We start from the raw sequence: 12,187 nt of genomic DNA on the forward strand, positions 1-12,187 counted from the left end.
ACAATTAAAACATAGACAGATGACAAAGAAAGATATCCACACTAAATGCCACAAAATTAGAAAATAAGCTTTCGCCTGTTTTTGTTAGGTTTTTTTTTGTCTTCCTGTGGTTGTAATCAATCCAGTAATATTCTGGAAGCTTATGAGAGTATTACTTGTTCTCATCTAGTAATCACAAGACCATTATCATCCTCTAAATATCAAATGATACACTATATTCAGTAGACAAAAATAATATGCAGGAAGAATGGGTTTAGCTCTGGCTATCCACCAGTCAAACTGCTCATTGCTCCCAACACTCTAACCAGTTTTACAAAAACAGTTCACAGACACCAGGCTCTTTGTACCTCTGAACTGGATCAGTGGATTTTGCTTAGAATGCAATGTAATGGGTCTGGAATATTCCAGACAACTGTATACCAGCCCATCCCAGTCCAAGACACTGGGTCAAAATTAAATTGATACCTACCTCACTTTTTTCAAGGGATGATTTGCTTTCACCATTTGCTTGATTTCCCGTCTCAGAAGAGCTGCAAAAATATGTAAAAAAATAAAAAGCCAGAATAACATTTAAAACCAGATTAATCATGTTCAGAGCTGCAGGGTGCTTGTACCTATCCTGAAAGCAATACACAAGTTAGGAAAAGACCCTGCACAAGCCATTAGAATACTACTGTTCAAATTTTCTTTATACATCAAAAAATGACTAACTTGAACCAATGAAAATTAATTAAATCTACTTATATTAAATTTACTAATCTATACATGAATAAAATGTAATGATGTATGTTCCTATACAATCCTATCCTTTGACTGATATGGACCAAATTTTGCATAGCTACAGTTAGGTCCATAAATATTTGGACAGAGACAACTTTTTTCTAATTTTGGTTCTGTTCATTACCACAATGAATTTTAAATGAAACAACTTAGATGCAGTTGAAGTGCAGACTTTCAGCTTTAATTCAGTGGGGTGAACAAAATGATTGCATAAAAATGTGAGGCAACTAAAGCATTTTTTTAACACAATCCCTTCATTTCAGGGGCTCAAAAGTAATTGGACAAATGAAATAACTGGAAATAAAATGTTCATTTCTAATACTTGGTTGAAAACCCTTTGCTGGCAATGACAGCCTGAAGTCTTGAACTCATGGACATCACCAGATGCTGGGTTTCCTCTTTTTTAATGCTCTGCCAGGCCTTTACTGCACCGGCTTTCAGGTGCTGTTTGTTTGTGGGCATTTCTGTCTGAAGTTTAGTCTTCAACAAGTGAAATGCATGCTCAATCATTCTGGTAGAGGTTGATCTTGGTTTCATCTGTCCAAAGAATGTTTTTCCAGAACTGTGCTGGCTTTTTAGATGTTCTTTAGCAAAGTCCAATCTAGCCTTTCTATTCTTGAGGCTTATGAGTGGCTTGCACCTTGCAGTGCACCCTCTGTGTTTACTTGGTTCACTTGGTTGGCTGTTGTGAAGGGGTTTCTCTTCACCATGGAAATGATTCTGCGATCATCCACCACTGTTGTCTTCCGTGGACGTCCAGGTCTTTTTGCGTTGCTGAGTTCACCAGTGCTTGCTTTCTTTCTCAGGATGTACCAAACTGTAAATTTTGCCACTCATAATATTGTAGCAATTTCTCGGATGGGTTTTTTCTGTTTTCCCAGCTTAAGGATGGCTTCTTTTACCTGCATGGAGAGCTCCTTTGACTGCATGTTGTCTGTTCACAGCAAAATCTTCCACATGCAAGCACCACACCTCAAATCAACTCCAGGCCTTTTATCTGCTTAATTGATAATGACATAATGACGGACTTGCCCACACCTGCCCATGATATAGCCTTTGAATCAATTGTCCAATTACTTTTGAGCCCCTGAAATGAAGGGATTGTGTTAAAAAAATGCTTTAATTGCCTCACATTTTTATGCAATCGTTTTGTTCACCCCACTGAATTAAAGCTGAAAGTCTGCACTTCAACTGCATCTGAGTTGTTTCATTCAAAATTAATTGTGGTAATGTACAGAACCAAAATTAGAAAAAAGTTGTCTCTGTCCAAATATTTATGGACCTAACTGTATGTAGGACTTTTCGGACAAGACAGACTACTTTGGAACCCAAAATTTTGTCTCGGTGAGTTTTTCTCCAAATGCTACAGTCTGGATATCAGTGGCACCTGCTGGCTCAGTGCAAGTGAAACACTGAAAAAGACTGAGGCCAGACCAGCAGAAAAAAAAGACCAGAGCTTGACATTACTTACCCAGGCAAAGGCGCATATTGCTTCTATCTATTGTAATATAAAAAGGAGTACAATGTACTTTTGTAGTGGGGTGTTGGGCGAGTCTTAAATCAAGAGATGGACATGCAGTGCAACACAAAGGGAAACAACAATCCTTTTATTTAACTCCTGCTTTGTCGACTTTTTTCACAATTTAAGCCCTACAAACTGTTCACTGTAAATTAAGAAGAGGAGTTGGAAATTTGAAATCCAGTCAGACGCAAAAAGATTAAATTCTCAACTTATGCGAGCAGAAACATTGATAGAGAGGCAATGTGGATGACAGATGGGACAGCTAGCAATAACAACATAAATACATAAACTGTTGCTTTCTTTCCTTAGCCCATTCTTCAAATATATCTGGGCAACACCCGGTACTTCAGCTAGTATAAAACAGAAAGTAACCAAATATATAGAACTTACAACTACACACTAACCATATACCAATTTGATGTTGTACTTAGTTTCAAATTAACCAAAAACAGGTATATGACAAACTACTTACCAAGAGCCTAAGGACAGTCTAGAATCAGGACTGCATTTAATCTCACTTTTTGACTTGTCTTCTGTCTAGAAAAAAAACATCAGACATTTATTTGAGCTATTTTCCAAATTTACTTTAGCTCCATGTAATCTTGCAAATTGCAGAAGGCTAATTTCTCAATGACTTAATTATAACATAAACATGAAAATATGACCAGGAAGCTAGTGGACATACAGTATGATCAAATTATAGGGTAGTATGGTGGCACAGAGATCCGGCATCTTAAGTTTAAATAACACACCAGGTCTTTGTCCATGCAGAATAGGCACTCTCTCCTTAAGACTGCTGTAGTTAAACCCCTGCTCAAGAAAAATAATCTCGACTCCTCTGTTTTTGAAATTTTAGACCTATTTCTAACCTGCCTTTCTTAAGTAAAATCCTAGGGAAGGCAGTCATTATGCAGCTAAATGACCACCTCAATAAACATGCTATTCTTGATAAGTTTCAGTCAGTTTCAGAACAAATCACAGTACAGAAACTGCACTTGTTAAAGTAGTAAATGACTTGCAGGTGAATGCAGACAGAGGCCGTGTATCCGTTTTCATCCTCTTAGATCTGAGTGCTGCATTTGATACCATTGATCACGATATTCTTAGAAATCGCCTTAGTCAATGGGTGGGCCTCTCTGGCAATGTCTTAAATTGGTTTGAATCCTACCTGGTAGGTAGAAAATTCTTTCTTAGTTGTGGTAATTACTGTATAATTCAAAGACACATTACATTCTATATGGTGTTCCTTAAGGATCTATCTTGGGTCCACTGCTCTTTTCAATTTACATGCTTCCATTAGGTCAGATTATCTCAAGGCATAATGTGAGCTACAACAGCTATGCTGATGACACACAACTGTATTTATCAATAGCGCCTGATGACCCCAACTCTCTTGGTTCACTGACACAATATCTTATTTGTGTTTCAGAATGGATGAGTAGTAATTTTCTCAAACCAAATAAGGAGAAAACAGAAATTTTAGTAATTGGATATTAGAAATACACTTGATCCATTAGGATTAAAAGTCAAGACTGAGGTAAAGAATTTATGGTTTATTATTGACTCTGACCTAAATTTTAAATCGCATATTAATCAGATTATTAGGACAGCATTTTTTCACTTAAGAAATATAGCAAAAATTAGACCCTTTATAACTTTGCAAGATGCTCAAAAATTAGTTGATGCTTTTGTTTTAAGTCGACTAGATTCCTGCAACACACTCCTCTGAGGACTATCCAAAAAAGACATCAATCGATTGCAACGAGTGCAGAATGCAGCTGCCAGAATCTTAACTAGGAAAAGAAAATCTGAGCACATCTCTACAGTTCTAATGTCACTACATTTGTTAGCTGTGCCGTTTAGAATTGACTTTAAAATACTGCTTATGGTTTACAAAGCCTTAAATAATCTCTCTCCATCCTGTATCTTGGAATGCCTTTTACCTTACACTCCGAATCGTAACTTTAGATCTTCAAATGAGTGTCTGCTTATGATTCCAAGAGCTGAGCTAAACTTAAAACAAGTGGTGAGGCAGCCTTCTGCTGTTATGAACCTAAAATCTGGAATAGCTTACCAATAGAAAATTGCCAGGATAATACAGTAGAGCATTTTTTTAAAAACTGCTAAAAACTCATTATTTTAACATGGCTTTCTCATAGCTTCATTTTAGTTTAATCCTGATAATCTGAAAAAGCATTTAATTATCATTATAATTCATGGTGGCCTTGAAATCCGTACTAATTCCTACTTTCTCTGCTGTTCTTTTTCCATTTATCTGTGGTAGCGGTCTGCACCACCTCCACCAGATCAAAGCACTGTGCTGTCCCTATATTGATGGATTGAAGGCCAGAGGTCCACATGACCATCATCATCTACCTCTTATATGTGAATCCTGAAAACCATGAGGACTGATTTAGATCATTTATGTTAGGTAGAATACCTAGTAGGGGCTATGCGGTTTCATAGCCTGGAACACCTGCAGATTTTGTTTTTTTCTCTCCAGCCTTTGCTCTTGCTCTGGGCCTGATGTTTCAGCTCCCCAGCAACCATATATTGGCAGAGGCAGTAGATTACATTTCAGACCTAAGAATGTACCCTTTGTATTATTTGGCAGATACTATGATCTGCTTCTCGCAACGGAGAAGACGTGGTGGATGTTTGCAGACTGGCTGACCAACCACAAGTGTTATCTGGTAGGTAAGCACCCAATTAATCAGACTATGTTTCAGACCTAAGAATGTAAATAGATGTATATACATTACCAGTCAAAATTGTGGACCAGAAATATTCATGTTTTTCATAGAAATTGAAAACATTAAAAAAAAAAAAGATACTATTAAACAGAAAAAGAAGGGGAACACCCATATACACAACTGCGTAAGATAACTTCATCACATTGATAAACAGACATCATACAGGTCCTCAGGTGGCTTCTTTGAAAGCATGACAAAAAATTGGTGTCATCTGCAACAGAGAAAAGACAACTGCAAGATGTAGAATAAGAAACAGAAAAAATAAAAAAAACATCTGAAACTAGCAAATAAAAAGAAAGGATTATACTGGGCAATATTAACACAGACATCGAACAGAAATGACTGGAAAACCATATTGTGGTCATTATCTTATTGCAGATGACACTTCTCAAAATACAGACTCGAATGTCCCTATCCTCTTATGCAGTTGTGCATCTGGGCCTTCCCCTTCTTTTGATGTCCTCTTAAGATTCAGTTTGCACTCTTCTCTGAAGGCACTTTGTAGGAAATATTCAGTTTCTTGTCAATCTGTTGCATGGAATAACTTTCATTCCACATAAAACAACAAACTGACATGTTTCTCAAGAAAACGGTTTCATTTTGGTCATTTTTGAACCCAGGACTGAACCTGAAAGCCACTACAGTGAAACCCACATGAAGAGAATAACAGGTTTCAGCAGTGTTAATGCAAATAAAAAGGTTTTTCTAATAACCAATTAGCATTTAAAAAGGAATAATCAAGGATAAGGTAAGGGAGTTGACCATAAGGATAATGAAGGGATAGCTGCTAGTCATGTGTTAATTATAAAATAAAAAAAGTCAATCATTTCAAACGGTAAAAGCCATTAGCAATACTAGCAATGTCAACATATTTTTATACCATTGTAATGGCATCTTCATTAAAAAAGGTATCAATTTCTATCAAAAACATGAAAACAAACAAAATGGTATTAATGAATAAAAATAATTTACTACTGCAGGACCTGTACAAATGTTAAAGCCCAGTGACACCCTTTATTACCTGGACACTACTTTCATCTACAAGTTCATCATATGCAAGCTTCGCAGCTTCTTTTTTTGCTTCCTTTTTATTTTTTCCAGTTGCTGCACCAAATTCTCGATCTCCAATTTTGAACTGACAGGAAAACCTAATTTAAAAAAAAAAAAAAAAAGAGAATAAATGTTTTGTTAAAAGCATTTTCACTCTTATGATATTGAAGATGATTTGGAAGCAACCAAACTCCCCATATTTTATATATATATAGATTGTCACACGTGTACATGGGAGACAGTTTACGGGGTCAAATAAATGTATTTCCCTACCAGACCTGGGGTTGGCACTGCCCTCTAACTCTTTGTCCCTTTGTCCTGCAGTCTAACACATGATACCTCAACTTAATTGCTCTCCCGGTCCTCGGAAATCGCCTTCCAATACCATCACTTCCTCTTCCGCCCCTTAAGATCCCACCTCACCAAGATGTAATTTCCTCTTTCAGTCCCCAGGATTCCACCCTTCAATCTACATCACTTCAAAAGCCTGCCCTGTCTGTTGTATTATATATATATATATATATATATATATATATATATATATATATATATATATATATATATATATATAAATAAATAAATAAATAAATTTGGTGAAAGTGCAATCCCACAAGAGAAAATTTCAAGCCCTGTGAGACAAGAGCTTATGCAAACATCTGCCCACATCTAAGCAAAGGCCCCTAGTACATATATACATTTATGTCATCTTGTAACCTCAGTCAGTTCTGTCTTGAACTCTCTCATGTGACAAGTGTATGGGGTAGAATATTTTACAGTGGCATAGTCAGCAGGATTTGTTTGAAGATGTCTGAAGAACAGGACCTGAATGTCTTAAAACAATGTGGCTAAAGAAATACAGAGACTGAAGGTACAGTTGGGAGAGACCCAGACTCAATTAGTGGAAACTGAAGCCCGAACTCAAGCCCAAGTAGCGCTTCAACAAGAAAGGTTATGGGCTCCATCCCAGGTATTGTTATCCCGTCATGAAAATGATGACATTGAAATATATTTAATTTTTGAGAGAACTGATACCAGGCATCAATGGGAACATGAAGAGTATGCCAACATATTGGAACCATTCCTGAAGGGTGAGGTGCAGAGGAGTTATCAGTCGTAGAAGAACAAGAACACTCTCATTGAGACTTTGGAGTGGCACTGAATGGCTTACCAAACCAAGAGCTCTGAACGGTCCTCTTACCAAACCCATACATGACGTGTTGCCACCTGCCTACCCAACACAATCATGAGCCTGTGACCAACACCAAGGAAAAGAAAAACCTTCCTCCACGCTGCTTCAAGTGCAGTGAACCCAGACACATGATTCCCCAACTGCCCTGAGATCAGAGAGCTCATGGACTGCAGCCCAGAGAAGAGAGGACGGTATTGTGCAAACGCTAACCCATTGTTTTGTCTTTGTATGAGAGTGGTGGTGGTAAATGAGATTAAGGTCACTGCAGTTATTGATTCCGGAAGCAATATTTCTGTTGTTGGCCGCCAACATGTGTTGCCGAAACAATGGCCTTAAGAAAAGGTCAGTCTAACCTGTATTTACAGAGAAATGCGATGGTATAGGCCTGCCACTTGCATAGTCAGTCACAATAACTCCTTAAGGACCTTGCGAGTGGTGGTCCTTAAAAATCCATTCTACCCTGTGATACTGGGGCACAACTAGTCCAAAATTAAAAGTGGCTTAACCCAAGCCATTCATTCTCACGCTTTGGACCTGGTTATGGATGGAATTAATCTGCCTCAAGTTGTCTCCAGGCCATGTATACAGCTAGCAGCAAGGGGTCATGTGGCAATCCAGTGTGACGGATTGGAAACGGAGACTCCCAATCAGAAATGTCACTGACAAATGACGAAGTGTCATGGTTTGAAACTCTGCCCATTGAGGTCAACTCTGATCATCTCATTTCTTTGGAAATTCAGTTTAGGCAGAGGCCAGCCTCCTTTAAACAGGAGCAATGCAATGATGATTCCCTCAAGTTAACCAAAAATGCAGTTGTCTCCATAAACAGCCAATGCATGAATCTTCCCATACCTAACAAACCCCACTTTTCATTAATTAGGACTTACTGTAGAGTAGCAGAACGGAGGGGGAGGTGAAGTCACCGTTCATGCCACAGGCTTATTCAAATTAATTCTGAGATCAAAAATCTTTTGAAATTCTGTTAGTGCTGTTAGGACTGCAGGCACAGTATTTTGTGGATCTGATATATATAGTACCATATCATCTGAAGTCCTTCTCTCATAATACCCTTGTTGCTCAATGGCAACTGGAAACCCAAATTTCTTCAATGTAGTAAAGAGCTGTTTCATTCAACCATATCAAATACTTTTTCTGCATCCAACGATAATACAGTATCTCCGGGGTGTTAGACTTTGTGGGCGAGTATATTACATTAAACAGGCGAAGATTAGAAGCTAAGTGTCTGCCTTTATTAAATCTAGTCTGGTCTTGTGATATTACCGAAGAAAGCACTTTCTCAATCCTTCTAGCTAGGACTTTGGAGAGTATCTTAACATTGTTAATCAGAAGTGAGATTGGTCTATAAGATGCACATTGTAATAAGTCCTCTTTTTTTTTTTTTTTTTTTTTTAGGAAAGAAGGTAATTAACGCTTGGTGAAAAGTTTGAGGTAAAATTTTATTGTCTCTAGCTTCTGTAAATGTTGCTAATAAAAGGGGAGCTAACTTAATTGAGAATTTGTTTCTAAAATTCGGCAGGGTAGCCATTAGGGCCTGCTGCTTTCCCACTGTGAAGTGAGTTTATACCATCTAGTAATTCTGAGTGCCAGAGGGTTTATCCTATTCCTCTGCACTGAGGGTATCTTGTTGTTGTATCTGTAATGCAGTGTCGTCTTCTTTAAACTGAGTAAAAAATAATGACTTCTAGTAGTCTCTAGAAGTGTGCATTATATTTTTATGGTCAATGATTTTGTCTCCGTGTTAGTAATTGCTGGGATTACTTTGCGAGCTTCCTGCTTGTGGACTTGTTGAGCTAAAATCTTATAAACCTTCTCTCCGTGTTCATAGTAATGATGCCTTGATTTAAAAATGAGTTGTTCCGTTTCTTTAGTTGTTAAGAGGTTGAGTTCTGTATGCACAGACTGCCTTTTCTTAAGAAGTTCATTATGTAGACACCCAGCATGTTCTTGATCTATTCTGGTAATTTCACTGATTAGCTCTGATACTTTCTTGGTTTCAGATTTATTTTTGTAGGAAAGATATTAAATAATCTGTCCTCTTAAGAAAGCCTTCAGAGTTTCCCAAAGTATTCCTGCAGAGACCTCCGAGGATGTATTTGTCTCTAAAAAAAACTTGCTTGGATATAAATTCTATACAGCTCTCGTCTGTTAATGAAGGTGGGTTAAAACAGCAGCTGCGAAAGAAATATGTGGGGCATAGTGATTTAAGCTCCATGATAAAAGGGGTGTGGATGGAGATAACAATAGTGTTGTACTTACAAGATTTAATCGTAGGCATGAAATTGCTATATATAAAGAAATAATGAATTCTTCAGTAACAATGATATACCGGTGACAAGAAATAATATGCTCTTGAGTTTAGGTTTAGGAATCTCCAGGGGTCTGATGAGTTATGATCAGTTACAAACTGTGTAATTGCTTTTGCAATGTTAGATGGCATTGCCATTATAATTTTATGTTCACATTGGGGATGGATGCAAATATGTTGTGGACAAAGTCCCTATTATCCACATTGGGTGCATAGCATATTTATAAAAATCACTTTATAGTTAAATAAATTACCCATGATGATCACGTATCGCCCTTCGTGATCAGATACTACAAATGAGATTGTTATATGTTTAAGGATTCTCAAACCTCTAGTTTTCTTTGTAAAGCTGGAATGGAATATTTGCCCAGTCCAGTCTCTGTTTAGCCGAAACTGATCCTTGCTTAATAAGTAGGTCTCCTGTAAAAAATACTATTTTAGCGTTTAGACCTGTTAGGTGAAAGAATACTTTATTTTTAATTCGTGATTGAGGCCTTTAACTTTCCAGCTCACAAGGTTAACAGTTTGGTCATGGGGACATTGCTTCTGAACTTTTGTTGACATTTTGTAGTCTTAATTTAAGATAGTAAATTATTACATAAGATAGCTTTGACAATAGTTTCCAATTTTTTCAGGAGTTATTACCATGAAGCCTATTGTTACGCTGGCTCTTACAATAATAAGGATTAAAAGGATAGATCAGAAATAGCTTAATCTCTTTCTCTGCCCCCCATTCCGCCTCCCCAGATGAGGCTAGACCACACTTCACAAAGTCCCAGTCCTCTGACATACCTAGAGGCAGAGCACGTCCAAAACAAAACAAACCCCCCAACAGTGTCACATAAGGATTAAAATAAAGATATCTATTGACAGCACAGACCAAATACTGTAAACATAAAATATAATCTTAAACAGTCTTGAGAGAGTAAATCAAGGGTATGATGTTAAAACAGTCCCCTATGAAAAAAAAAAAATACACATACAATTATATGTGTGTATGAATGTAATTCAAACATAAACAAAAAGTGGCAGAGAAGGAAATAGGATGTATAATTACAATACCAGTATCATTGCAAGTGGCTAAACAGCAGGTAAGATCTTCTTTGCCATGCCAGGAACCAATGCGACTCATGATCGAATTTCAAAAAAAGTGTTGGGGTCAGTTTTCTTAGCTCGTTTTCTGCTTCCTCCATAGAAGTAAAAATGTAGAACTTCCTTTGAATGTCCACTTTCACTTTGGTGGGATACAAGAGGCTGTATCTGATATTGGCTTTCCATAAGTGCTGTTTAATGTTGTAAAATGCAGCCTTTAGCAGCTGTTGAGGTTAAGAAATCTGGGAAAATACGAATATGATTATTTTCAAATATAATCTTGTTTCTGTCTAAGAAGTATCATTATATGTAATTTAAATTGTAATTTTTCAAACGCACGATGAGAGTTCTAGCTTTTGAGGTATTCGATACATACGTGGTAATCTGCTGCTATCTCAGTGTCTGTTATTAAGTCCTCTACAATTATTTGAGAAAATAATTCAGCAACGAATTTCACTGGGTTTAGACTTTCACAATTCTCAGGGAGACCATTGACTCTGATATTCCTTCTACATCCATCCTCCTAGTGCAGCCTGTCTGTCTCCAAGCACTTTTCATTCGGAATTTGCAGCCGTCGCTTTTCCACCAGAGGTAGATACCAGTTGTTCAGCTATTTCCATACAAGTCGTGAACGTTTGCTTAATGTCTTTAAACTGAGCGCCAAGAGTTCTAAGTTTATTGTCAAACGTAGATGTATTTTCCTGTATTTTTTCCTCAATTTTTTCTAGCATACCTTTAAAGGTTGCCTCAAAGCAATTACTTAAAACATTTTTCTTGGTCTTTAACAACCTGAAGCACCTTCTCATTTGTCTTGTGTATGTCCTTTATTTCTTTCCTGACTAGGGGGCTTCACCCTGCTTGCTTCACTCGCCTGCACGACACGCTAGCAACTTCGTGTCTCTGCTGCTTGCATATGTGGATTTCACTTTCACCAAACAACAAAACTTTTAATTTAATTTTCGCTGATAGGCCTCTTCATTGGGAAGAAACACTACTTTTCATTGGTGGCAACACGAATTAGACAATCTACAAGTCTCCGAGTTAAAGTTTAAAGCCAAACAATATCTACATACTTCTGTCATATCACCTATGTCCATATATTTGATCTCTTTTCGCTTTTACCTTTCCGTCAATATCGCATTGAATTTTGATTCCGAGTTTGTAATTACATCATGACAACGCAATGTATAACTGCCCATGACTGAATATCGTTTCCTTCTCTCTACATTGAAATGTGTCTAACAATAACATTCACACAACTGAGAAATGATTGAACCATGTGCGTGGTAGGTTCAATGTTTCAGTCCGTTGAAATTTTCTGTCATGGGATTTTACTTTGACCGAACAAGAAATCTTTTAATTGTCACGGATATGCCTCTTCGTTGGGAAGAAACACTACTACCCCCGATGGCAACGAGAGAGAGAGAGAGAGAGAGATAGAGATAGAGAGATATTATTAATCCCAAGGGGAAATT

At 37.3% G+C, this 12,187-nt stretch overlaps 1 protein-coding gene across 5 annotated transcripts in view; it reads right to left on the reverse strand.

Annotated features, from left to right (window-relative positions):
* LOC114665731 (interferon-induced, double-stranded RNA-activated protein kinase-like) overlaps window positions 1-12,187 on the reverse strand; it is a 120,444-nt gene that overhangs the window by 71,361 nt on the left and 36,896 nt on the right. For all 5 annotated transcript variants that reach the window (XM_051919651.1, XM_051919650.1, XM_051919653.1 and 2 more), the window contains exons 6-8: window positions 6,077-6,203; window positions 2,775-2,839; window positions 470-530 (exon numbers count right to left, since the gene is read on the reverse strand). In XM_051919651.1, coding sequence (XP_051775611.1) covers window positions 470-530; window positions 2,775-2,839; window positions 6,077-6,203 — 253 coding nt within the window. The remainder of the gene's footprint in view (window positions 1-469; window positions 531-2,774; window positions 2,840-6,076; window positions 6,204-12,187) is intronic.

Source organism: Erpetoichthys calabaricus, chromosome 15 (genome assembly GCF_900747795.2).
Source record: "Erpetoichthys calabaricus chromosome 15, fErpCal1.3, whole genome shotgun sequence".
Classification (NCBI taxonomy): domain Eukaryota; kingdom Metazoa; phylum Chordata; class Cladistia; order Polypteriformes; family Polypteridae; genus Erpetoichthys; species Erpetoichthys calabaricus.